This window comes from Lepus europaeus, chromosome 14, assembly GCF_033115175.1.
Source record: "Lepus europaeus isolate LE1 chromosome 14, mLepTim1.pri, whole genome shotgun sequence".
Lineage (NCBI taxonomy): Eukaryota > Metazoa > Chordata > Mammalia > Lagomorpha > Leporidae > Lepus > Lepus europaeus.
In genome coordinates this window covers 65594950-65621258 of record NC_084840.1, presented here as the reverse complement: position 1 = coordinate 65621258, position 26309 = coordinate 65594950, and the positions used below count along the sequence as shown (strand labels likewise).

The 26309-nt window shown below is 60.5% G+C and overlaps 2 protein-coding genes across 2 annotated transcripts; both read right to left on the bottom strand.

The window, feature by feature from the left end:
• On the bottom strand, positions 1–4726 carry LOC133773854 (uncharacterized). The gene is made up of 8 exons (XM_062211408.1): positions 4544–4726; positions 4216–4294; positions 3679–3869; positions 3213–3291; positions 1991–2151; positions 1665–1755; positions 711–802; positions 1–422 (listed from the first exon to the last, which is right to left on the bottom strand). Exons 2-8 carry the CDS (start codon positions 4281–4283, stop codon positions 91–93), a joined length of 1014 nt encoding a protein of 337 aa, XP_062067392.1. The 5' UTR covers positions 4284–4294; positions 4544–4726; the 3' UTR covers positions 1–90.
• Positions 4644–24074, bottom strand: LOC133773455 (fibroin heavy chain-like). Its single transcript, XM_062210798.1, has 24 exons — positions 24001–24074; positions 22813–23037; positions 19518–19703; positions 17382–17478; positions 15838–16028; positions 15074–15149; positions 14510–14700; positions 13935–14016; positions 13428–13618; positions 12853–12934; positions 12319–12509; positions 11744–11825; positions 11210–11400; positions 10635–10716; positions 10099–10289; positions 9524–9605; positions 8986–9176; positions 8411–8492; positions 7872–8062; positions 7297–7378; positions 6761–6951; positions 6186–6267; positions 5075–5156; positions 4644–4734 (listed from the first exon to the last, which is right to left on the bottom strand). The coding sequence occupies exons 3-23, from the start codon at positions 19666–19668 to the stop codon at positions 5093–5095; spliced, it is 2763 nt and encodes a 920-aa protein (XP_062066782.1). The 5' UTR covers positions 19669–19703; positions 22813–23037; positions 24001–24074; the 3' UTR covers positions 4644–4734; positions 5075–5092.
• Positions 24075–26309: the final 2235 nt, after the last annotated feature.

Genomic DNA, 26309 nt, shown 5'->3' with positions numbered 1-26309 from the left:
GAACTGTATCTAGTGCTGAGGACCACTTATCTTTCAAAATATCTAAACATATTCTCCCCAACTTATCTACATTAGGGTGATAAATTTTGTTCATGAAATGTATTTCAGGGGCTGCCATCGAGTATTCTTCTGGAAGGAATAGTTCAAGTTTAAAAGTCCCCCACTCAAAGGGGGAATCCTGGGGGCCAGCAATGACCCTATGAAAATAGTGGGCATTGCTCTCATCTGGTTCTGCTTTAACGCCAGGAACTGGTTCTGTTGGCAAACGCTGGGTTTCCTTGATGATCCTGCGGGGCAGTCCAGCCATCTTGTCAGATCCCGAGTTTGGCCTCTGGTCTCGTCTCCCATGGTGGGTTTCACTGCCAGCTGGTACTGCTGGACACTCCCAACAAACCAGGGCCATGGCACACTCAGGATAAAATCTGAAAGGAGGAAGAGATTCCTATGAAGACTCACAAGTGCTGATGCTATGAGCCGGGACTGAGGGGAACTCAGGAAAGCAGTGGCAGCACAGGAAGAGATGGTGGCAGAGCACTGTATCCATAGACACAGATGATGCTAAAAGGCTCTACCTGGAGAAATGACAGGACTTCTTGGGGAGAGGAATGAGCACAGTGGGGCAATGGTTATGGAGTCTACCTGAAGACCAATAATAGGGAAATGAACAGCCCAGGAGATGCTTACAGCCTAGGAATAATTATAAAACTCACTCCGGGAGAGGTCGCCAGCCTGGGCATAAGGAGAAGGGCGGTCCTTGGCTGGTGGAGCTGCCATCCAGAAAGGCCCTTTGATGGTAAGTGACCTGTGGAGGTTCAAAGGGAAGCAAAGTGACCACAGGCAGATGCCAGACACAAGGACGACTACAAGGTCTCCCTAGCACTAACAGAGCATAGGAGACTGAACAAAGTGCACACCAAAACCTAAGTGAACACGATCCTCCCTTTGGTGAAACAACGGCATTCAGAGAGATGAGGAAAAGCCAGGGAGAAGGAGGGAGACCAGGTGAACAGGAAAAACACGAGGAGGACAGCCTGAGGTCCCATGGAACATCACCAGCCCAGCCTCCCCAGCAGGACAGAGGACACGGATTAGGATGAGCCCAGACATGGACTTTGTCAGGGAAAGTGTCCTGGTGCATTAGGCTGGGGTCACGCCCATGGACCCCAGAGAAGTGCTATTTAGAAGGGGGTCCAACTCGGGCCTCCCTTGTCCCATTCTTCACTGCCGTGTTGCACAACCCCTGACAATGGACAGTCCCCCTAGGGTTTATGGACACTACCCCAAAGGGGTTGGCATGGGGCTGGGAGAACAAGAAACGGTCTACCCTGTTTGGATGGAGGCAACATGGAAGCCAGGAGAGTGGGAATGCCCTAGGAGGAGGACCAGACCCTGGGCCACATAGGGCAGAAGCCCGAGGAAGAGGGAGGTGAAGACATGGAAGGCCCCAGTGCCACTGCACAACATGGGCCAACAGAGACAGGGGCTCCTGAACACAGGGGTGGGGAGGGGCTGTTGGCGGGCCAGGCTGGGCCAGAGTTGGGAAAACAGGCCTTCTGGGCACATGGTCTTCAACAGTCAAAAAAACTTTCCATCCCCTACCATTCCCCGGACCCGCTGTCATCAGATGTGCAACAGAGCAGACCCACATGCTCGTGATCACTTACACAGACTGGGCCTTGACCCGGTGTTCTGATGTGCACAGCTGCCCACTGCTGGAGGTGTCAGCCTCCTCCGCCTCCAGCTGTGTGCTCTCCACTGCAACAGATGGCACATGGGGCAGGTCACAATATGATAAGGGGAAAGATGGTCCTACCTGCTACCACATGGGTCAGCAGCACCATGGGGATTCACTCTTGGCAGCCAACTGTGCACAGGGAGTGCAGCTGGGCCAGGACCCACCAGGAGAAGGCATAGCAAGGCAGTGGTACGGAACAAGACACCAGCAACTAAGTGGAGTGGACAACTAAGTGGAGTGCTTGGGAGGACTCACATTCCACGGCGCGTGGCCAGGGACAACGCTGTTTTAAACAAAGTGCCGGACAACAGAATCGATGGAAAGGGAAGCCGAAGGCAGCATAAAGATGAATGACCAACGCAGGCCAACCGAGGTGCATACAGTCAGATGGGTACCACACATCCAAATGTTGAAACCTGGCAGGATAGGGTGTGGGTTACAGGCGGAGTGGTGTTAGGTGCTCATCAGGAAAAGCCCAGGAGGAACACAAGGCAGCAAAGGACCAAAATGTACGAGAGCGGCTGGCCTTGCTGGCATGCCTGGAGGGCTGTCTGTAGTCAAAAACCAGCACGACTGCCAAAGTCCAGCTGACCGCCACTCAGCCTTGACGGGCAGGCTGGGGCTTCAGAGGGATAGTAGACTGTGAGTTGGAGACCTAGATAAGGGCCTAAGGCAAAGGGTCTGGGGTAGCGAGCCAGGCCAGGAGAAAGGCAGAACAGCACAGGTCAGCACACTGCCCAGAGGCCAAGAATAGCACCGCATGAGCCCATGGAACCAGTAGGGGGCAAAGCGACGTACATGATCCCAGCCAGCGACAAACACTGAGCAATCTAGTGGCCAGCCACGTGTCACCGGGCCGCCACGCGAAATGAACAGGAGAATGAGGTGGAGACCCACACTGGGGGCCCTGGGCTGGGGCCTAAGGATTAGAGGAAGGTGTGCCAGCACATGAGGAAGGCTGAGGAAACTGGGCTCGGCCGGCTGAACAGAAGCCAAGGCAATCTGATGGGCAACAGAGCACCCTGGTTTAGAGCCTGGCACAGGCCTGACTTGTCACAGCCGGCCGGACTGAAGCCGGGGCAGGCTGATACGCAACACCCACCCTGGATGACAGCCAGGAATACATGTGACATAACACGGCCGGTTGAATTGAAGCCAGGGCAACTGATGGGAAACACTGCGCCCTGGTTCAGAGCTGGGAGCCCAAATGACCTGCCTTGGACCTGCTGGTCACTTTTTCCTCTGCAAAGCGGCCGGCCCCACTTGGCTGCAAGTCACAGTGGGCCTAGGTGGAGGGTTGCGGTGGGAGTGTCGGGCCCAGGTGGGACCTGCCAGGGTCGGGGAGCTGGGGCCCCATGGCTCTTGGCAGGCCACAGCCCAAATCTCCCCGAGGTCTTCGCCAAGTTACACTGCCCATTGTTGGACCACGGCAGGTGTCGTGCACACATGGCCGGCACCACCACATGCAAAGTCTAACCTATAATGGGCATGGTATTCCGCGGCAGGCGCGACACGGTCCTGCTCTGCCTCCTCCACTTCATCCTCCGATTTGGAAACTGCAAAAGAGCACCAACAGGGAGTGGTCACCCGCGAGATTCAACTGGCACCTGACTGCGTGTCTCCAGCCTCCCCGGGGCCGAACTCTGCCCAACCACAGCACCCATGTCCTTCGGGCGGCCCGGGCCTCAACGAGAGAACCGGGGGGCGGCCAGTCACCTTCCCCGTGCCGCCACGCCACCACGCAATTCAGTGGCGGTGGGCCTGCCTCTCTGGGCCGTGGGGTACCCACCGGCTCCTGGCCTGCAGGGGTGTGTCCTCCCAGGCAAGAAGCACTTGGTGGCTTGGTGCGGTTCCGGGGCTCGGAGGGGCCCGGGAGAGGCCGCCGGCCTGGGGGCCCCGGCCCATCCCACCCTGGCCAGGAGATCTCCCTCGGGAGGACTCACATTCCACAATCTGTGCCCGGCAGTAGGGGCGACCCGCAAAGCTGCCGGGACCCCAGCCGACCGCGGAGGACACGCCAGTGGCATATGCACCCGCGTAGGCCGCCGCGGTGTCCCCGAAGAAATAGTGGTACCCGTACTCGGGTTCGGGGCAGGCCCACAGGGTCTGATGGTACGGGGCGTGCACGCCAGGCCTGCAGGGGAGAGGTGTTCAGAGGAGCGCGCTGAAGCCCGCCTGCGGGGAACTGGGTCTGGGCCCCGGGGCTGCAGGGGCGTGGCCTGGCTGCCGGACCCCCAGCCGACCCGCCTGGGACCTGCTGGCCACTTTTCCCTCCGCACAGCGCCCCCCCCCCCCCCCCGCGGCCGTCCTCACTGGGCCGTCCTTGTGCCTTGCGGTGGGTTGTCGGGCCCAGGTAGACCCTGCGAGGATGGGGGAGCCGAGGCTCTCTCCCCGCTGCCCTCGCCCAGCTGACTGCCCGGTCTTGGGCCATGCCAGGTGTCTTGGACAGAGGGCCCGCGCCACCACCCGAGCAGTCTTACCCACAAGGGGCCTCAGACTCCTCTGCAGGCGTTGCCTGGTCATGCTCCGCCTCCTCCTCTTCCTCCATGGTAGGCGGCACTGCAAAGGAGTGCACACAGGGCGTGCTCAGGCGGGAGAGTCCACTGGGACCGTAGCGCGAGTGCCCGGCTTCCCCAGGGCCGTGGGCTACACACCGGCTCCTGGCCTGCAGGGGTGTGTCCTCCCAGGCAAGAAGCACTTGGTGGCTTGGTGCGGTTCCGGGGCTCGGGGGGGCCCGGGAGAGGCCGCCGGCCTGGGGGCCCCGGCCCATCCCACCCTGGCCAGCAGATCTCCCTCGGGAGGACTCACATTCCACAATCTGCGCCCGGCGGTAGGGGCGACCCGCAAAGCTGCCGGGGCCCCAGCCGACCGGGGAGGTCGCGCCAGTGGGGTATGCACCCGCGTAGGCCGCCGCGGTGTCCCCGAAGAAATAGTGGTACCCGTACTCGGGTTCGGGGCAGGCCCACAGGGTCTGATGGTACGGGGCGTGCACGCCAGGCCTGCAGGGGAGAGGTGTGCAGAGGACAGCGCTGAAGCCCGCCGGCGGGGAACGGGGTCTGGGCCCCGGGGCTGCAGGGGCGTGGCCTGGCTGCCGGACCCCCAGCCGACCCGCCTGGGACCTGCTGGCCACTTTTCCCTCCGCACAGCGGCCCGCCCCCCCCGCCCACCCCACACACCCCCCCCCCCGCGGCCGTCCTCTCTGGGCCGTCCTTGTGCCTTGCGGTGGGTTGTCGGGCCCAGGTAGACCCTGCGAGGTTGGGGGAGCCGAGGCTCTCTCCCCGCTGCCCTCGCCAGGTGTCTTGGACAGAGGGCCTGCGCCGCCACCCGTTGCAGTCTTACCCGCAAGGGGCCTCGGACTCAGCTGCGGGCGCCGCCGGCTCCTGCTCCTGCTCCGCCGCCTCCTCCTCCTCCTCCTCGCTCACTGCAAAGAAGTGCCCACAGGGCATGGTCAGGCACGAGAGTCGACTGGGACTCGACCACTTGTGCCTGGCCTCCCCAGGGACGCGGGCCCATGCGCACCAGGCCTGGCCTGGCCATGGGCACGGCACAGCCTGGCCTGGGATGTTCCAACCGAGTTGGGATGGCGCGCGCCGCGAAAGCAAGAGTGGCGACCTCTGCCCAGCCACAGCACCCATGTCCTTCGGGCGGCCCGGGCCTCAACGAGAGAGCCGGGGGGCGGCCGGTCACCTTCCCCGTGCCCCCACGCCACCACGCAATTCAGTGGCGGTGGGCCTGCCTCTCTGGGCCGTGGGGTACCCACCGGCTCCTGGCCTGCAGGGGTGTGTCCTCCCAGGCAAGAAGCACTTGGTGGCTTGGTGCGGTTCCGGGGCTCGGGGGGGCCCGGGAGAGGCCGCCGGCCTGGGGGCCCCGGCCCATCCCACCCTGGCCAGCAGATCTCCCTCGGGAGGACTCACATTCCACAATCTGCGCCCGGCGGTAGGGGCGACCCGCAAAGCTGCCGGGGCCCCAGCCGACCGGGGAGGTCGCGCCAGTGGGGTATGCACCCGCGTAGGCCGCCGCGGTGTCCCCGAAGAAATAGTGGTACCCGTACTCGGGTTCGGGGCAGGCCCACAGGGTCTGATGGTACGGGGCGTGCACGCCAGGTCTGCAGGGGAGAGATGTGCAGAGGACAGCGCTGAAGCCCGCCGGCGGGGAACGGGGTCTGGGCCCCGGGGCTGCAGGGGCGTGGCCTGGCTGCCGGACCCCCAGCCGACCCGCCTGGGACCTGCTGGCCACTTTTCCCTCCGCACAGCGGCCCGCCCCCCCCCCCCGCCCACCCCACACCCCCCCCCGCTCCGCGGCCGTCCTCTCTGGGCCGTCCTTGTGCCTTGCGGTGGGTTGTCGGGCCCAGGTAGACCCTGCGAGGTTGGGGGAGCCGAGGCTCTCTCCCCGCTGCCCTCGCCAGGTGTCTTGGACAGAGGGCCTGCGCCGCCACCCGTTGCAGTCTTACCCGCAAGGGGCCTCGGACTCAGCTGCGGGCGCCGCCGGCTCCTGCTCCTGCTCCGCCGCCTCCTCCTCCTCCTCCTCGCTCACTGCAAAGAAGTGCCCACAGGGCATGGTCAGGCACGAGAGTCGACTGGGACTCGACCACTTGTGCCTGGCCTCCCCAGGGACGCGGGCCCATGCGCACCAGGCCTGGCCTGGCCATGGGCACGGCACAGCCTGGCCTGGGATGTTCCAACCGAGTTGGGATGGCGCGCGCCGCGAAAGCAAGAGTGGCGACCTCTGCCCAGCCACAGCACCCATGTCCTTCGGGCGCCCCGGGCCTCAACGAGAGAGCCGGGGGGCGGCCGGTCACCTTCCCCGTGCCCCCACGCCACCACGCAATTCAGTGGCGGTGGGCCTGCCTCTCTGGGCCGTGGGGTACCCACCGGCTCCTGGCCTGCAGGGGTGTGTCCTCCCAGGCAAGAAGCACTTGGTGGCTTGGTGCGGTTCCGGGGCTCGGGGGGGCCCGGGAGAGGCCGCCGGCCTGGGGGCCCCGGCCCATCCCACCCTGGCCAGCAGATCTCCCTCGGGAGGACTCACATTCCACAATCTGCGCCCGGCGGTAGGGGCGACCCGCAAAGCTGCCGGGGCCCCAGCCGACCGGGGAGGTCGCGCCAGTGGGGTATGCACCCGCGTAGGCCGCCGCGGTGTCCCCGAAGAAATAGTGGTACCCGTACTCGGGTTCGGGGCAGGCCCACAGGGTCTGATGGTACGGGGCGTGCACGCCAGGCCTGCAGGGGAGAGGTGTGCAGAGGACAGCGCTGAAGCCCGCCGGCGGGGAACGGGGTCTGGGCCCCGGGGCTGCAGGGGCGTGGCCTGGCTGCCGGACCCCCAGCCGACCCGCCTGGGACCTGCTGGCCACTTTTCCCTCCGCACAGCGGCCCGCCCCCCCCCCCCGCCCACCCCACACCCCCCCCCCGCTCCGCGGCCGTCCTCTCTGGGCCGTCCTTGTGCCTTGCGGTGGGTTGTCGGGCCCAGGTAGACCCTGCGAGGTTGGGGGAGCCGAGGCTCTCTCCCCGCTGCCCTCGCCAGGTGTCTTGGACAGAGGGCCTGCGCCGCCACCCGTGCAGTCTTACCCGCAAGGGGCCTCGGACTCAGCTGCGGGCGCCGCCGGCTCCTGCTCCTGCTCCGCCGCCTCCTCCTCCTCCTCCTCGCTCACTGCAAAGAAGTGCCCACAGGGCATGGTCAGGCACGAGAGTCGACTGGGACTCGACCACTTGTGCCTGGCCTCCCCAGGGACGCGGGCCCATGCGCACCAGGCCTGGCCTGGCCATGGGCACGGCACAGCCTGGCCTGGGATGTTCCAACCGAGTTGGGATGGCGCGCGCCGCGAAAGCAAGAGTGGCGACCTCTGCCCAGCCACAGCACCCATGTCCTTCGGGCGGCCCGGGCCTCAACGAGAGAGCCGGGGGGCGGCCGGTCACCTTCCCCGTGCCCCCACGCCACCACGCAATTCAGTGGCGGTGGGCCTGCCTCTCTGGGCCGTGGGGTACCCACCGGCTCCTGGCCTGCAGGGGTGTGTCCTCCCAGGCAAGAAGCACTTGGTGGCTTGGTGCGGTTCCGGGGCTCGGGGGGGCCCGGGAGAGGCCGCCGGCCTGGGGGCCCCGGCCCATCCCACCCTGGCCAGCAGATCTCCCTCGGGAGGACTCACATTCCACAATCTGCGCCCGGCGGTAGGGGCGACCCGCAAAGCTGCCGGGGCCCCAGCCGACCGGGGAGGTCGCGCCAGTGGGGTATGCACCCGCGTAGGCCGCCGCGGTGTCCCCGAAGAAATAGTGGTACCCGTACTCGGGTTCGGGGCAGGCCCACAGGGTCTGATGGTACGGGGCGTGCACGCCAGGCCTGCAGGGGAGAGGTGTGCAGAGGACAGCGCTGAAGCCCGCCGGCGGGGAACGGGGTCTGGGCCCCGGGGCTGCAGGGGCGTGGCCTGGCTGCCGGACCCCCAGCCGACCCGCCTGGGACCTGCTGGCCACTTTTCCCTCCGCACAGCGGCCCGCCGCCCCCCCCCGCCCACCCCACACCCCCCCCTCCCCCCGCCGCGGCCGTCCTCTCTGGGCCGTCCTTGTGCCTTGCGGTGGGTTGTCGGGCCCAGGTAGACCCTGCGAGGTTGGGGGAGCCGAGGCTCTCTCCCCGCTGCCCTCGCCAGGTGTCTTGGACAGAGGGCCTGCGCCGCCACCCGTGCAGTCTTACCCGCAAGGGGCCTCGGACTCAGCTGCGGGCGCCGCCGGCTCCTGCTCCTGCTCCGCCGCCTCCTCCTCCTCCTCCTCGCTCACTGCAAAGAAGTGCCCACAGGGCATGGTCAGGCACGAGAGTCGACTGGGACTCGACCACTTGTGCCTGGCCTCCCCAGGGACGCGGGCCCATGCGCACCAGGCCTGGCCTGGCCATGGGCACGGCACAGCCTGGCCTGGGATGTTCCAACCGAGTTGGGATGGCGCGCGCCGCGAAAGCAAGAGTGGCGACCTCTGCCCAGCCACAGCACCCATGTCCTTCGGGCGCCCCGGGCCTCAACGAGAGAGCCGGGGGGCGGCCGGTCACCTTCCCCGTGCCCCCACGCCACCACGCAATTCAGTGGCGGTGGGCCTGCCTCTCTGGGCCGTGGGGTACCCACCGGCTCCTGGCCTGCAGGGGTGTGTCCTCCCAGGCAAGAAGCACTTGGTGGCTTGGTGCGGTTCCGGGGCTCGGGGGGGCCCGGGAGAGGCCGCCGGCCTGGGGGCCCCGGCCCATCCCACCCTGGCCAGCAGATCTCCCTCGGGAGGACTCACATTCCACAATCTGCGCCCGGCGGTAGGGGCGACCCGCAAAGCTGCCGGGGCCCCAGCCGACCGGGGAGGTCGCGCCAGTGGGGTATGCACCCGCGTAGGCCGCCGCGGTGTCCCCGAAGAAATAGTGGTACCCGTACTCGGGTTCGGGGCAGGCCCACAGGGTCTGATGGTACGGGGCGTGCACGCCAGGCCTGCAGGGGAGAGGTGTGCAGAGGACAGCGCTGAAGCCCGCTGGCGGGGAACGGGGTCTGGGCCCCGGGGCTGCAGGGGCGTGGCCTGGCTGCCGGACCCCCAGCCGACCCGCCTGGGACCTGCTGGCCACTTTTCCCTCCGCACAGCGGACCGCCCCCCCCCCGCCCACCCCACACCCCCCCCCCCCCCCCGCCGCGGCCGTCCTCTCTGGGCCGTCCTTGTGCCTTGCGGTGGGTTGTCGGGCCCAGGTAGACCCTGCGAGGTTGGGGGAGCCGAGGCTCTCTCCCCGCTGCCCTCGCCAGGTGTCTTGGACAGAGGGCCTGCGCCGCCACCCGTGCAGTCTTACCCGCAAGGGGCCTTGGACTCAGCTGCGGGCGCCGCCGGCTCCTGCTCCTGCTCCGCCGCCTCCTCCTCCTCCTCCTCGCTCACTGCAAAGAAGTGCCCACAGGGCATGGTCAGGCACGAGAGTCGACTGGGACTCGACCACTTGTGCCTGGCCTCCCCAGGGACGCGGGCCCATGCGCACCAGGCCTGGCCTGGCCATGGGCACGGCACAGCCTGGCCTGGGATGTTCCAACCGAGTTGGGATGGCGCGCGCCGCGAAAGCAAGAGTGGCGACCTCTGCCCAGCCACAGCACCCATGTCCTTCGGGCGGCCCGGGCCTCAACGAGAGAGCCGGGGGGCGGCCGGTCACCTTCCCCGTGCCCCCACGCCACCACGCAATTCAGTGGCGGTGGGCCTGCCTCTCTGGGCCGTGGGGTACCCACCGGCTCCTGGCCTGCAGGGGTGTGTCCTCCCAGGCAAGAAGCACTTGGTGGCTTGGTGCGGTTCCGGGGCTCGGGGGGGCCCGGGAGAGGCCGCCGGCCTGGGGGCCCCGGCCCATCCCACCCTGGCCAGCAGATCTCCCTCGGGAGGACTCACATTCCACAATCTGCGCCCGGCGGTAGGGGCGACCCGCAAAGCTGCCGGGGCCCCAGCCGACCGGGGAGGTCGCGCCAGTGGGGTATGCACCCGCGTAGGCCGCCGCGGTGTCCCCGAAGAAATAGTGGTACCCGTACTCGGGTTCGGGGCAGGCCCACAGGGTCTGATGGTACGGGGCGTGCACGCCAGGCCTGCAGGGGAGAGGTGTGCAGAGGACAGCGCTGAAGCCCGCTGGCGGGGAACGGGGTCTGGGCCCCGGGGCTGCAGGGGCGTGGCCTGGCTGCCGGACCCCCAGCCGACCCGCCTGGGACCTGCTGGCCACTTTTCCCTCCGCACAGCGGCCCGCCCCCCCCCCGCCCACCCCACACCCCCCCCCCCCCCGCCGCGGCCGTCCTCTCTGGGCCGTCCTTGTGCCTTGCGGTGGGTTGTCGGGCCCAGGTAGACCCTGCGAGGTTGGGGGAGCCGAGGCTCTCTCCCCGCTGCCCTCGCCAGGTGTCTTGGACAGAGGGCCTGCGCCGCCACCCGTGCAGTCTTACCCGCAAGGGGCCTCGGACTCAGCTGCGGGCGCCGCCGGCTCCTGCTCCTGCTCCGCCGCCTCCTCCTCCTCCTCCTCGCTCACTGCAAAGAAGTGCCCACAGGGCATGGTCAGGCACGAGAGTCGACTGGGACTCGACCACTTGTGCCTGGCCTCCCCAGGGACGCGGGCCCATGCGCACCAGGCCTGGCCTGGCCATGGGCACGGCACAGCCTGGCCTGGGATGTTCCAACCGAGTTGGGATGGCGCGCGCCGCGAAAGCAAGAGTGGCGACCTCTGCCCAGCCACAGCACCCATGTCCTTCGGGCGGCCCGGGCCTCAACGAGAGAGCCGGGGGGCGGCCGGTCACCTTCCCCGTGCCCCCACGCCACCACGCAATTCAGTGGCGGTGGGCCTGCCTCTCTGGGCCGTGGGGTACCCACCGGCTCCTGGCCTGCAGGGGTGTGTCCTCCCAGGCAAGAAGCACTTGGTGGCTTGGTGCGGTTCCGGGGCTCGGGGGGGCCCGGGAGAGGCCGCCGGCCTGGGGGCCCCGGCCCATCCCACCCTGGCCAGCAGATCTCCCTCGGGAGGACTCACATTCCACAATCTGCGCCCGGCGGTAGGGGCGACCCGCAAAGCTGCCGGGGCCCCAGCCGACCGGGGAGGTCGCGCCAGTGGGGTATGCACCCGCGTAGGCCGCCGCGGTGTCCCCGAAGAAATAGTGGTACCCGTACTCGGGTTCGGGGCAGGCCCACAGGGTCTGATGGTACGGGGCGTGCACGCCAGGCCTGCAGGGGAGAGGTGTGCAGAGGACAGCGCTGAAGCCCGCCGGCGGGGAACGGGGTCTGGGCCCCGGGGCTGCAGGGGCGTGGCCTGGCTGCCGGACCCCCAGCCGACCCGCCTGGGACCTGCTGGCCACTTTTCCCTCCGCACAGCGGACCGCCCCCCCCCCCGCCCACCCCACACCCCCCCCCGCTCCGCGGCCGTCCTCTCTGGGCCGTCCTTGTGCCTTGCGGTGGGTTGTCGGGCCCAGGTAGACCCTGCGAGGTTGGGGGAGCCGAGGCTCTCTCCCCGCTGCCCTCGCCAGGTGTCTTGGACAGAGGGCCTGCGCCGCCACCCGTGCAGTCTTACCCGCAAGGGGCCTCGGACTCAGCTGCGGGCGCCGCCGGCTCCTGCTCCTGCTCCGCCGCCTCCTCCTCCTCCTCCTCGCTCACTGCAAAGAAGTGCCCACAGGGCATGGTCAGGCACGAGAGTCGACTGGGACTCGACCACTTGTGCCTGGCCTCCCCAGGGACGCGGGCCCATGCGCACCAGGCCTGGCCTGGCCATGGGCACGGCACAGCCTGGCCTGGGATGTTCCAACCGAGTTGGGATGGCGCGCGCCGCGAAAGCAAGAGTGGCGACCTCTGCCCAGCCACAGCACCCATGTCCTTCGGGCGGCCCGGGCCTCAACGAGAGAGCCGGGGGGCGGCCGGTCACCTTCCCCGTGCCCCCACGCCACCACGCAATTCAGTGGCGGTGGGCCTGCCTCTCTGGGCCGTGGGGTACCCACCGGCTCCTGGCCTGCAGGGGTGTGTCCTCCCAGGCAAGAAGCACTTGGTGGCTTGGTGCGGTTCCGGGGCTCGGGGGGGCCCGGGAGAGGCCGCCGGCCTGGGGGCCCCGGCCCATCCCACCCTGGCCAGCAGATCTCCCTCGGGAGGACTCACATTCCACAATCTGCGCCCGGCGGTAGGGGCGACCCGCAAAGCTGCCGGGGCCCCAGCCGACCGGGGAGGTCGCGCCAGTGGGGTATGCACCCGCGTAGGCCGCCGCGGTGTCCCCGAAGAAATAGTGGTACCCGTACTCGGGTTCGGGGCAGGCCCACAGGGTCTGATGGTACGGGGCGTGCACGCCAGGCCTGCAGGGGAGAGGTGTGCAGAGGACAGCGCTGAAGCCCGCCGGCGGGGAACGGGGTCTGGGCCCCGGGGCTGCAGGGGCGTGGCCTGGCTGCCGGACCCCCAGCCGACCCGCCTGGGACCTGCTGGCCACTTTTCCCTCCGCACAGCGGACCGCCCCCCCCCCGCCCACCCCACACCCCCCCCCCGCTCCGCGGCCGTCCTCTCTGGGCCGTCCTTGTGCCTTGCGGTGGGTTGTCGGGCCCAGGTAGACCCTGCGAGGTTGGGGGAGCCGAGGCTCTCTCCCCGCTGCCCTCGCCAGGTGTCTTGGACAGAGGGCCTGCGCCGCCACCCGTGCAGTCTTACCCGCAAGGGGCCTCGGACTCAGCTGCGGGCGCCGCCGGCTCCTGCTCCTGCTCCGCCGCCTCCTCCTCCTCCTCCTCGCTCACTGCAAAGAAGTGCCCACAGGGCATGGTCAGGCACGAGAGTCGACTGGGACTCGACCACTTGTGCCTGGCCTCCCCAGGGACGCGGGCCCATGCGCACCAGGCCTGGCCTGGCCATGGGCACGGCACAGCCTGGCCTGGGATGTTCCAACCGAGTTGGGATGGCGCGCGCCGCGAAAGCAAGAGTGGCGACCTCTGCCCAGCCACAGCACCCATGTCCTTCGGGCGCCCCGGGCCTCAACGAGAGAGCCGGGGGGCGGCCGGTCACCTTCCCCGTGCCCCCACGCCACCACGCAATTCAGTGGCGGTGGGCCTGCCTCTCTGGGCCGTGGGGTACCCACCGGCTCCTGGCCTGCAGGGGTGTGTCCTCCCAGGCAAGAAGCACTTGGTGGCTTGGTGCGGTTCCGGGGCTCGGGGGGGCCCGGGAGAGGCCGCCGGCCTGGGGGCCCCGGCCCATCCCACCCTGGCCAGCAGATCTCCCTCGGGAGGACTCACATTCCACAATCTGCGCCCGGCGGTAGGGGCGACCCGCAAAGCTGCCGGGGCCCCAGCCGACCGGGGAGGTCGCGCCAGTGGGGTATGCACCCGCGTAGGCCGCCGCGGTGTCCCCGAAGAAATAGTGGTACCCGTACTCGGGTTCGGGGCAGGCCCACAGGGTCTGATGGTACGGGGCGTGCACGCCAGGCCTGCAGGGGAGAGGTGTGCAGAGGACAGCGCTGAAGCCCGCCGGCGGGGAACGGGGTCTGGGCCCCGGGGCTGCAGGGGCGTGGCCTGGCTGCCGGACCCCCAGCCGACCCGCCTGGGACCTGCTGGCCACTTTTCCCTCCGCACAGCGGACCGCTCCCCCCCCCCCCCCCCCCGCCGCGGCCGTCCTTGTGCCTTGCGGTGGGTTGTCGGGCCCAGGTAGACCCTGCGAGGTTGGGGGAGCCGAGGCTCTCTCCCCGCTGCCCTCGCCAGGTGTCTTGGACAGAGGGCCTGCGCCACCACCCGTTGCAGTCTTACCCGCAAGGGGCCTCGGACTCAGCTGCGGGCGCCGCCGGCTCCTGCTTCTGCTCCGCCGCCTCCTCCTCCTCCTCCTCGCTCACTGCAAAGAAGTGCCCACAGGGCATGGTCAGGCACGAGAGTCGACTGGGACTCGACCACTTGTGCCTGGCCTCCCCAGGGACGCGGGCCCATGCGCACCAGGCCTGGCCTGGCCATGGGCACGGCACAGCCTGGCCTGGGATGTTCCAACCGAGTTGGGATGGCGCGCGCCGCGAAAGCAAGAGTGGCGACCTCTGCCCAGCCACAGCACCCATGTCCTTCGGGCGGCCCGGGCCTCAACGAGAGAGCCGGGGGGCGGCCGGTCACCTTCCCCGTGCCCCCACGCCACCACGCAATTCAGTGGCGGTGGGCCTGCCTCTCTGGGCCGTGGGGTACCCACCGGCTCCTGGCCTGCAGGGGTGTGTCCTCCCAGGCAAGAAGCACTTGGTGGCTTGGTGCGGTTCCGGGGCTCGGGGGGGCCCGGGAGAGGCCGCCGGCCTGGGGGCCCCGGCCCATCCCACCCTGGCCAGCAGATCTCCCTCGGGAGGACTCACATTCCACAATCTGCGCCCGGCGGTAGGGGCGACCCGCAAAGCTGCCGGGGCCCCAGCCGACCGGGGAGGTCGCGCCAGTGGGGTATGCACCCGCGTAGGCCGCCGCGGTGTCCCCGAAGAAATAGTGGTACCCGTACTCGGGTTCGGGGCAGGCCCACAGGGTCTGATGGTACGGGGCGTGCACGCCAGGCCTGCAGGGGAGAGGTGTGCAGAGGACAGCGCTGAAGCCCGCCGGCGGGGAACGGGGTCTGGGCCCCGGGGCTGCAGGGGCGTGGCCTGGCTGCCGGACCCCCAGCCGACCCGCCTGGGACCTGCTGGCCACTTTTCCCTCCGCACAGCGGCCCCCTCCCCCCGCCGGCGGCTACACCGGGCCGTGGTGGTGGGTGGTGGCGACTGTGTCTGGTCCAGGTGGGCCCTGTGATGTTTAGGGAACCAGAGCCCTGTGCCCCTTGGCAGGCCACAGGCTGCCTGTCCCCGCATCCCTCACCCGGCTCTAGTGCTCGGGGTCTCTCCACGCCGGGTGCTGTGGTCGGAGGGGCTCCACCGTCAATTACGGTGACATACCTGGATTTGATGTTTTCATGATTTCTTTTCGCCGTGCAGTCCTCTGCTACCTCCTCCTCGTCATAGCTGTTGGTCACTGCAAAGGAGCACACAGAGGGCAAGGTTACATGCAAGAGTCGACCAGAACTCAACTCCCTCACTGGGCTTCCCTGCGGTTGTATGCCCTTGGGCTCGGAGCCTGGCCATGGGTACAGCATGGCCTGGCCTGGCAGTTGCCAGCCCCTAAGGCCAGCCTGGTGGTCCTCGCCCAGCCTGCATACAGTGCGAAGCCTGGGTCTCACCACGCGAGCCAGTACGCGGCCGTTCACCATCCCGGTGCTCCCAACCCAGCACGCAACTGAGTGGTGTTGGGCCAGTTCTCCTGGGCCATGGGGCCCCTTTCAGCTCCTGGCCTGCAGGGGTGTCTGCTCTCAGGCAAGAAGCACTGGGTAGCTTGGTAGTTTCGAGTCTCGAGGACCTAGGTGAAGTGGCCTCCCTTGGGCCATGGTCTGCTCCAAAACGCCCCCCCCCTCCTTGGTGGAATCCGCATGGCGTGCCCCACCGTGCATCCACCCCATTGGCAGCTTGGCTGGAGGCCAGTCAGGCACAGCTGGACTGCCCTGTTCCAGCAGGCCTTCCGATGGGACCCTGGGGTCTTGCTCTCGCCAGGCCCTGTGCCCAGGGTGGGTGTTTGCCACTAGGCCGAGACTCACCATGTGGCGGTGGGGTCAGGCAGCACCCCAGCAACTGAGCAGAGCAGCCAGATTTCCCTTGGGAGGACTCACGTTTCAGCACCTCCGCACGGTGGTAGGACAGCTCTACGAAGGCGCTGGGGCCCCAGCAGACTGAGTAGCCAATGCCGGGGTTGACGACATACACGTGAGCCGCTGAGGTGGCTAAGCAGTAGTGGTATTTCACATCCATTTTTGGGCAGAGCCTCACGTTCTGGTGGTATGGAGCAATTACGCCAGGCATGCTGGGGAGAGGCATGAGGAAGACAGAGCTTGACACCCACAATGGGCCGATGGGGTTGGCCAGGGCCAGGGTTGCGTGTCTTAGGAGCATAAGCCCTGTAGCCCTTGGCCCAGGGAATCAGGATCCCACGCCAACCAGGGCGATTGTCTTCCTGGCAGGACCGGAAGGTCTGTCCTGTGACAAACCCCAGGGCAGTTGCCAAAACCTAGCTGCCTGCCACCAGCACCCATGCCATGCTAGGCTCAGGTGGCATGGGGCCAGTAGTGTGGGAGGTAGAGACCTGCACATGTGGCTGGGGTCCGGGGCCTGGGGGAGGACAGTCCAGGTCAGGAGGAAGTCTGAGCAGCACAGGGCCAGGGCTGCCCACCAGAGGCCAAGGCCACCGGTTGGGCAACACTGCACTCCGGCTTTCTTCCGGGCACCCGCCTGACCCACCTCGGACCTCCTTGCCACTTTTTCCTCTGTACGTTGGCCTGCTACCAGCTGTTGGCCAGACCCAGCCTGGAGGTTGGCAGTGTGGAGGCATTGGGCCCAGACAGGCCTTTTTCGGTTAGCAGAATCAGGGGCCACAGGGAGAGGCATGCAGAGGAGAGAGCTGAACTCCTGACAGGCTGGGGGTTGTACGGTTGGGCTCTGTGCCATGGCTCTGGAGTTCAGGACCCAAGGAACCAGGATCTCTCCCCAAGCAGAGTGGCCGTGCTCCCCGACAGGCCCGGGATATCTGTCCAGGGACAAACTCCACAGGAGCTGCCTCTTTGCCACAGGGGGACCTTGTAAAATTCTGTGACCTTCACTTCATCCTATAAAGCCAGTACACTTCCTTCATCCCCCTCATAAAGGTCCTCCTTCAGGGACCAGCCCTCTGGCACAGCAGATAGATACACTGCCTATGGTGCTGGCTTGAGGCCAGCTGTTCCACTTTCAATCCAGTTCCTTCCTGATCTGCCTGGGAAAGCAACAGAGGATGACCCTAGGTGCTTGCGTCCCTACACCCACATGGGAGGCTTGGTCCTCATCATCAATCAGGAGGTCATGGTGATCAACAGCCGATGACATGGTGACGACACTACAGAGTGTGCAGACATGTCACTGAGTTGCCACTAGCCTCTGTTCAATATTGGGATGTGAATCTGCACTCAAGAAATTCCTTGTTTTTTAAAAGAGAAAAAGAGGCTCTGCATCACCATTGCAGCCCATCAGTTAGTATTTCCACTGGCCGTGTGTTTTATGCATATTTACGAGAAAAGTGTCCTTCTGCTGGCCAAAGTCAGCTCTCAGTTGTCCCAGCTGAGCTACCCACTTCACAGACACATACACCTTCCCGCCTTCCTGCCCTGCACAGAGTCCCCCTTACTTGAACACAGCTGGAACTGGTGATACAACTTGCAGCAATCCAAGCCGGCCTTTCTCTTCCAGTGTATGATGAAGCAACGTTTTGTATTTTCCACCACCTGAGAAAGACAGACATGGCTGCCTCACTGGATGGCTGGACATGCAGCTCTGGCCACTGCCTCTAGGGAGGGCAAACTCCACTACCAGGCTCTGTGTAAGGATTTCCTTCCTTATCTTTATTTCTCCACTTCCCAACAAGACATCTGATAATCCCCATCTTAGAGATGAGCAAACAAGAGTTCTAACACACCTAAAGTGCCTGACAACAGGTGATTCAATGGACATTTGACAGAATCAGAATTCCCCTCCTCTGACCTGTGACTCAGCCATGGGCCAGTGTAATCACCACATCCCACAGCCTCTTAAGTCAAACACTAAGTTGAGGCGTGAAGCAGTGGTTTTCTGCATGCTAGGCAAGGCACCCTAACACTGGGGACGCATGATTCCTCTGTGCTGAGGATTTCAGGCTTCTGTGTTTGGGGATGAAAGAGCTAGATAGAATTGTGCAAAACAGAATGCTTATCGCCCAGAGGCCCTGAAGGAAACATGCACTCATACTAATGAAGTTCCTGTTAAGTTAGAAACCATGAATGAATACTGAATAAATGTGTTCCATACCAGGAATCATCTCTGGTATTTTACAAGAAATATGTCTTGCATTTCACAGCAACAATTCAGAGGTGGGATAGCACTGTGGGTATAGATAAGGAATCTCAGGAACAGAGAAGATGGGCATTCTGGAATAGAGCCTGGGGCCAGGGCCCAGAGTCCCTGCCCTACACTCCGCTCTGTGCTACCACAAGGAGTCAGGAACTTTCTTCACCTTCAGGAAAACCCTGGGCTCCCCGAGCAGATCTTCCCTCTCACCAGGGCAGTCCCTGGTCTTGACAATGTCACTTACAGATAATGGTTCCAGGGTAGGGCCGACTCCCTTTTATTGTCTATGAAGTGGATCCTGTACACTCTTCATCACATTTCCCTTGTGTGACTAGCACAAGGATTGGCCAATTGGAACTCAAAAGAAGCTTGGAGGGGCTGGCACTATGGTGTAGTAGGTTAAGCTTCTGCCTGCATCCCATACCTATGGACACCAGTTCGAGTCCGGCTGTTCCACTTCCAATCTAGCTCCCCGCTAATGGCCTGAGAAAGCAGTGGAAGATGGCCCAAGTGTTTGAGCCCCTACACTCATGTGGGACACCGGAAGCAGCTCCTGACTCCTGGCTTCGGATCGGCTCTAGCTGTTGCAACCATCTGGGGAGTGAATCAGCACCTGGAAGAGCCCACTGCCTCTCTCTCCCTCTCTTTGTAACTCTGCCTCCCAAATCAATAAATAAATCTTAAAAAAAAAAAAAAGCAGCTTCAATTGAGTGGAAGTTCATTAAGCCCAGACACGAAGCCCACACCACGTGGTACAGGACACAGAGGCTGCTAATTAAAATGAATTGGCGGCCGGCGCCGCGGCTCATTAGGCTAATCCTCCACCTGCGGCGTCAGTACCCAGGGTTCTAGTCCCGGTTGGGGTGCCGGATTCTGTCCCAGTGGCTCCTCTTCCAGTCCTGCTCTCTGCTGTGGCCCAGAAAGGCAGTGGAGGATGGCCCAAGTCCTTGGGCCCTGCACCCGCATGGGAGACCAGGAGGAAGCACCTGGCTCCTGGCGTCGGGTTAGCACAGCGTGCCGGCCGTAGCGGCCATTTGGGGAGTAAACCAACGGAAGGAAGACCTTTCTCTCTCTCTCTCTCTCTCTCTCTCACTGTCTAACTCTGCCTGTCAAAAAAAAAAAATGAATTTGCCTCTTCATAGCAAAAACAGACATTTCCTGGCCTGTACCAGGAATCATTCCCTGAAATTTTAACTGCCACCCCACCCTACCCCACACTAGACTGAAAACCTGGAATTTGCAGAACTCCTGCCTTGGCTATTCCACACTCAGCAACCTGAGGTTGTAATACTAACTTCTAGCTTTCTCACAGTACAATAACAATGACATTTCTTATGCTCAAGGGAGGAGAACAATCAAATCTGGAAAGCACTTCATTTCTCAGAAGCACAAAAGACAACCAACCATTCATCACTTGGGTGAGAGGACCTACAGAACTCACTGTATTTCTCTAAGCGAGTGGCCAAGTTATACACTTGTTGTCGAAGAGCTTGCAGCTCCCGTTCTGACTGTGACAGTCTGAGGCTGAAGTCTCGGTTGATCCTTAGTTTGTCATCTCTTGGAATAGATGAAGGGCTAGGTGGTCCTGCCATCTCGATGTTGCTGGCAGAAAATGCAGTTTCTGGGACTAGGGTGAAGAAAACCAAGCATAGGAGGAGTTAAAACAAATAAAATACAGTAGCTTCAATCAGGACGGGGATGAGAATAACCATATTGCCTAACTTACTGTTGGGAAACACCCCAGAGATCCTGAACGTATTTAATAACAATCCTATCATGGGGGGGGCAGTCAAAATTCAGCTTTTAAGCAACAGCTTATAGCTTGTTCACTGACAAGAATAAGGGAACTGAAGGTCCTACTTGCCAAGTGACCATTTGAAGTAATAGTCATAGAATTAGAAGGTAGGGGGTATCATGGAATCTTAGGAGCTCCTGCCTTCCAGTTGCCTAGGCCAAAGTAATACGCAAGGTTACCTGGTCTCCTCTTAAAGTCACCACTGAAGGAGACCAGCCACTCCTCCTTCTGTCTCAGGAGTTGTGTACCCCCATGCTGATTTCAAAGACCTGCCTTTCCCTCTAAAACAATCTAAGCACATCTCTCACTGTCCATCTTTCTCCGCAGTTGAAAACATCAAGGCAGAATTAGTTTCCAGACAAAGTTTCTTTACTCTAGGGCTGTTAGGAAGTCACCAGACTTTTTTGTAAGGTTAAAACACATCTCAAGCCTCTTCCCCCAGGGCGACAAAACACATTATCGGCTGCCATGATCTTCTCCGGGTTTCTGCAGGTTTTCCTATATCCATTCAGTAGTGTGGGGCCAACAGCAGAGTACAACACTAAGTGAAGGATGAATTCATTTTCAAAATATTTTGCGTCCCGTCATAACATGCCTTTGGCTGCATTCAAGTGTTGTCTTGGCTTCCTTTCCCTCACACAGGCAGCGTGTTGCCATTTCATTCCACTAAAAACCACTTAGATATCCCTGCATCCTAATCCTTCCTTTTTTATTCATTTGAAAGAGTTACAGAGAGAGGCAGAGACAGAGAGAGGTCTTCCATCTGCTGGCTCACTCCCCAGATGGCCGCAATGGCCAGAACTGCGCCGATCCAAAGCCAAGAGTCAGGAGCTTCTTCTGGGTCTCTCCCGTGGGTGCAGGACTTGGTCCATCTTCCACTACTTTCCCAGGCCATAGCAGAGAGCTGGATCAGGAGGGGGTAGCTGGGATTAGAACCAGTGCCCCTGTGGGATGCCAGTGCTTCAGGCCAGGGCTTTAACCCGCTACATCTCAGCGCAGGCCCCCCTAATCCTTCATTTAACTTGGTGGTTTTGCTTGGTTTCTAAGGGTTGTTAAACGTGACATTTCATACTTGTCACTTACAGGTTTCGCTAGCCCCACAAGAGCTCTTTTCAAAGATAGCATGAGATTCAAAGAGTTTATGTATTATCTCCTAACTTTACATAGCGATGATCTCTTTTTGGAAGATGTAGAAACCTGATGCTACTGTTCAAGTGTTCTCCTTTAGTTCATCCACATGTTGAAGAGAACAGGATTTACTGGCCATCCTTATGGAATGTTGCCTGATGGAGTTTTTTTATAACGTGGTTGAACCCTTCTGAATTCACTGTCAAACACGGTTAAGACCAAGATCATGACTGTGCATGTTGGTGATCCACAGTGTGCATGGACAGTAATGAGCAGATACTAGGGTGAGAGCAACCACCTCACTTTCTTGGCTTCCATTCCCACCAAGCTTTGGGGACCTCGGACTCAGGGGACTCTCCTGGAGCCAGGGGCTTGCAATTTAGCTGCTGGAACTTGCCCAAGTTGAGATGGCATGGGGTATACCCATGGGACACTAAACATTCCTCTCAAAGTAATGAAGTTGGAATGATCAACCACTTTGGAAATCTTCTCTACCCCACCCCACACCATCTCCAAAGATGTTGTGCAATGATAACAGTTTGAGAGTTGCACAAAAGAATTTTTTTTTAATTATATTTTGGTGTCCCTGCACTTGACATTGTTTGTCAAATTTTACTGTCATTAATTCTCAAAGTTGTTTGTCAAGTCTTTCATTGCAAAAATGACAAATGTAGCACAAAGCTACATCTCTTCTTCTGAAAAAAAAAACTTTTAATAAATACAAATTTCTGGTTGGCACTGCAGCTCACTAGGTTAACCCTCCGCCTGTGGCGCCAGCACCCTGGATTCTAGTCCCGGTTGGGGCACCGGATTCTGTCCCGGTTGCCCCTCTTTCAGTCCAGCTCTCTGCTGTGGCCCAGGAGTGCAGTGGAGGATGGCCAAGTGTTTGGGCCCTGCACCCGCATGGGAGACCAGGAGAAGCACCTGGCTCCTGCCTTCGGATCAGTGCAGTGAGCCGGCCGCAGTGGCCATTGGGGGATGAACCAACGGAAAAGGAAGACCTTTTTCTCCGTCTCTCTCTCTCTCACTGTCTACTCTGCCTGTCAAAAAATAAAAATAAAAAATTAAACATTAAAAATGGGTACTCAAAAGCACTGAAACGAAGGCCTTTGCAGCAGAGTGGGGAAACTATAATTCATGACAGGTATTGTATTCCTTGTTAACACAGAAAGGAGCTGGTAGGTTCCAAATACAGAAAAAGAAAATGAAAAGGCTAATTTCCTAGTATGCCTGGTTCGTTTTATGTATATATTTTAAATACTGCAGTGTTCCAGTTTAAAATGTACAAGTATTACATGATATTAAAGGCTAACCAATAAAATAAAGCAATGTTTAAAAATGCAAAAAAGAAAAGAGTAACTGGGGCAGGCATGTAGCCCCGTGGTTAAGGCAATAGTTATGAGGCTGGTGCTGTGGCATAGCAGGTAATGCCTGCCTGCAGTGCTGGCATTCAATTTGGGTGCTGATTTGAATCCCCACTGCCCCACTTCCAATCCACCTCCCTGTTAATGTGCCTGGGAAAGCAGTGAAAGATGGCCCAAATGCTTTGGACCCTGAACCCACCTGGGAAGACCTGGAAGAAGCTCCTGGTTCCTGGCTCCTGGCTTCAGATATGCTCAGCTCTGGCCATTGCAGGCATTTGGGGAATGAACGAGCAGATGGAAGCTATCGCTCTGTTCTCCCTCTTTCTCTCTTTCTCCTGTGACTCTGCCTTTCAAATAAATAATTAAATAAATCTTTTTTTTTAAAAAAAAGATACTATTTAAGAAGCCTCTGTGTGTCCCACAAAGGAATACCAGAGTTTGGGTCTTACCTTCACTCTTGACTGCAAGTTCTTGCTCATGTGGACTCTGGTAGACACTGCTGATGGTTCAAGTGATTGGGTTCCTGCCACCCATGTGGATGACCTGGACTAAGTTGCTAGTTGCTGGCTTCAGCCCTAGCCCAGCTCCAGCCATTGTGAGACTGGGGGACTGGGCACACAAATGAGAGCACTCTCTTTCTCTCTCTGTTGCTGCATTTTTCTGGATTGCAGGCGCTACACAAATGAAAATAAGTAGTTAAATATTTATGAAAATATTGACACTGCCAACCTCAGAACTTCCTATGAAGCTACAGTAATGAAATGCAGTGGAACTGGTGAAAAAAGAAAAAGAAAAAGAAAACTGACATATAAATTAATGGAAAACAATGCAAAGTGTAGATGTGGACCTCCATGAATAAGTCAACAGACTGTACAAAGGTGGACAGGCAATTAAGAGAAAGTGTTAATCTACAAGTGTAATCCTACAAGTGGTGTGGGTAGAACACCCCCCCCCCCAGGTTAAAAATCTCAGTCCATCGGGACACATCTTAGATTTGTCACAAAATAGGTTTCAGATTTCTAAATGGTAACACACAAGAAAATCTAAGCAACCATGGATTCGGTGATGACTTCTCAGAAAAACACCACAACTGCAAACCTTAAAAGAAAGACTTAGGAACTGAGGAGACACACATGGAGTCCCAGGCTCCAGGCTTTGCTTCACATAACACTGGTTATCGAGGCCATTTGTGGAGTGACACTCCATGGCAAGAATCTCTGTCTCTCTCCGTGTCTCCTCCTGTCACACAGCTTTTCTAGTAAATACATACTGAAAAGAAGGGCAGTGCTGCCAGCGATTCTCTGCTTTCTCACAGGAAGCAGGAGCACATGGATTACATGTGACACGCATGCCTCATGACACGGGCCTGTAGAAGCCTTGATGAAAATGGGACTGTGAAGGATTTCCCTCAAGGGTCACCCTATAACAAAGCAAGTGTCTTGGATCTCCCCACAAGTCTCTCAGCTGTCACAGACCTTCCTCAATTAAAAAGTGCAAAGAAACTGCACTGAAACCACCACTTCAGTTGCTAGTCTCCTTATTGTAGCCCAGCCAAGTCCTGGGCACTGCGGTTTACAGTAACAATGAACAGTTCCAGTCCTCCACATATGCATTGTTTCCTCTGAGAGCACACTTACTGGTGGGTATCTCCAGTGAGAACATCTCTGAGATTCACACCCTGGAACCTGGGATCAGGGGTGCCTTGATCACATCCTCGCAGTCTAAGCACTGCTGCCTCCCTGCAGTTGAAGCCAGCTCTGAGTGCATCGTGTAGCCCTCTTTGAACAGGTGCACAAGTTCACTGTGCAGTAAGTCTCTCAATCCTCGCTCCTCAGCTCGGGATGCTTTTGAAGGACAGAAGGGCATCAGGCATTCCTCAGCGTACCCTGATGTGTCTGAAACCAACTTAACCTTTGCTCACACCCTTTGATTTTTAGCTGCTCTGACATGACCTTGTCTTCTTGGGTTATGCTCATCTGCCAAGTTTTCTTTCTTTCATCTGCTTACCCACTTCTGGTTTCTCAGAGTGCAGGCTCAGCCCAGGTTCCTGTGGGAGATGCACACAACAGACACCAACATCTAGTGTCAGCTGCAGACCTGAGGGCACACTGGACACACACAGCAGTCCCCCGGGGACTCAGAAAACCAAGCAGGAAGGGTCTTCAGAGAGATACAAGAAAACCTTTATCTGACTTATGAGCAATCTGATGTCCAGAAAGAATATGAGATTTTCCAAGTCCTCACATTACCAGAAGGCAACAGGGGCACCACACCAGCCTTGGCTCCAGCTTCCCTTTCCCAAACCTCTACCTCACTCTCTAGAAACACACATCTAACTGCTAGGCAACTTTGGGTCCAACACCACTATTTTCACTCTAAAAAGAAAACTGTCAGGGGGCAGTGCCGTGGCTCACTTGGCTAATCCTCCACCTCTGGCACCGGCATCCCATATGGGCACTGGGTTCTAGTCCCGGTTGCTCCTCTTCCAGTCCAGCTCTCTGCTATGGCCCGGGAAGGCAGTGGAGGATGGCCCAAGTGCTTGGGCGCCTGCACCCGCATGGGAGACCAGGAGGATGCACCTGGCTCCTGACTTCGGATCAGCATAGCTCTGGCTGTAGCGGCCATTTGCGGGGTGAAACAACGGAAGGAAGACCTTTCTCTAATTTGACTCTACCTGTCAAATTAAAAAAAAAAAGTCAGATGGACCTCACCTGAGACAACTCTTTTATGTCAATTCTATTGAGCCAATATTTATTGTCAGCTTTAACTGGCAGATACAACTGGACCAGGACACATAATAGACTGCAGTCAACCTGACCACATTCTCATACATAATGAACTCACGTGACTATCTGTAGAACATCAGTTTCCTAAGACAGGAGACAGTTTTCCTGAGAACAGGGACTCTGTTGTCTTCACACCATATCCCACAGCCTATGGAAAAAGGAGTCAGTAAGTATTGTCCGTGACAAAATAAGGGCAATAGGAGTAACTTACTGTAACGCTGGCCGCTCATCCCACTCATACCCAGTTCTGGGTCAGAGGAGAAGCAATCCAATCTCAGCCTTAGAAAGGCAACCTGAGGCCGGCGCCGTGGCTCAACAGACTAATCCTCCGCCTTGCGGCGCCGGCACACCGGGTTCTAGTCCCAGCCGGGGCACCGATCCTGTCCCGGTTGCCCCTCTTCCAGGCCAGCTCTCTGCTGTGGCCAGGGAGTGCAGTGGAGGATGGCCCAAGTGTTTGGGCTCTGCACCCCATGGGAGACCAGGAGAAGCACCTGGCTCCTGCCATCGGATCAGCGCGGTGCGCTGGCCGTGGCGGCCATTGGAGGGTGAACCAACGGCAAAAAGGAAGACCTTTCTCTCTGTCTCTCTCTCACTGTCCACTCTGCCTGTCAAAAATAAAAAAAAAAAGAAAGGCAACCTGAGGTGGAATGACATCTCCATGCGTGCCACAAATGAAACCAGAGACATCCCATTACCCTCCTGGAGGGTAACCCCCTTGCACTGAAAGAGAGATGAGGCAATATTAACCACTAGAGTGTCTGATGATTAGATAACATTCCACACAGCAGGAAAGGCTCCCCATCTTTTCCAGGCATAGAGCAAAAGAACACACACATGACAGTCATGTGTGTGCCTGCTAAAACATCAGGGAACAATAGCCAAAAATCCCATCCTAGACACTGTCCCAAGAGACCCTCATTGAAAGAAAAAGACTCACTATGAAACATAGTAGGCTGGGATGGAGACTCCCACAAACTCAGCGACAACAAGAGTGAGTCAGCTGGAGCGAGGCAAACCGTAGTATGTGGTGGTCTTACATGAGGGCTGGCTGTTTTCCACTTCAGGGTGCCCCACTTGACCTGAGACACAAAGAAGATCCCTGCGGCCCCAGGGTGGGTTTTTAGGCCCTGTGTTTGCTTTTAGGCTTCCTCCTCTGACTT

Excerpts from the sequence above, each read along its gene's own strand:
- LOC133773854 (XM_062211408.1), bottom strand. The coding sequence starts at position 4,283 with ATGGAGGAAGAGGAGGAGGCGGAGCATGACCAGGCAACGCCTGCAGAG. Across the intron at positions 3,292-3,678 it reads CCGGGCACAGATTGTGGAAT|TTTCCAAATCGGAGGATGAA; the intron begins GTGAGTCCTCCC and ends GCTCTTTTGCAG. Across the intron at positions 423-710 it reads GGCTGGCGACCTCTCCCGGA|ATTTTATCCTGAGTGTGCCA; the intron begins GTGAGTTTTATA and ends TCCTCCTTTCAG.
- LOC133773455 (XM_062210798.1), bottom strand. The coding sequence starts at position 19,668 with ATGGCAGGACCACCTAGCCCTTCATCTATTCCAAGAGATGACAAACTA. Across the intron at positions 9,606-10,098 it reads CCGGGCGCAGATTGTGGAAT|TGAGCGAGGAGGAGGAGGAG; the intron begins GTGAGTCCTCCC and ends ACTTCTTTGCAG. Across the intron at positions 7,379-7,871 it reads CCGGGCGCAGATTGTGGAAT|TGAGCGAGGAGGAGGAGGAG; the intron begins GTGAGTCCTCCC and ends ACTTCTTTGCAG.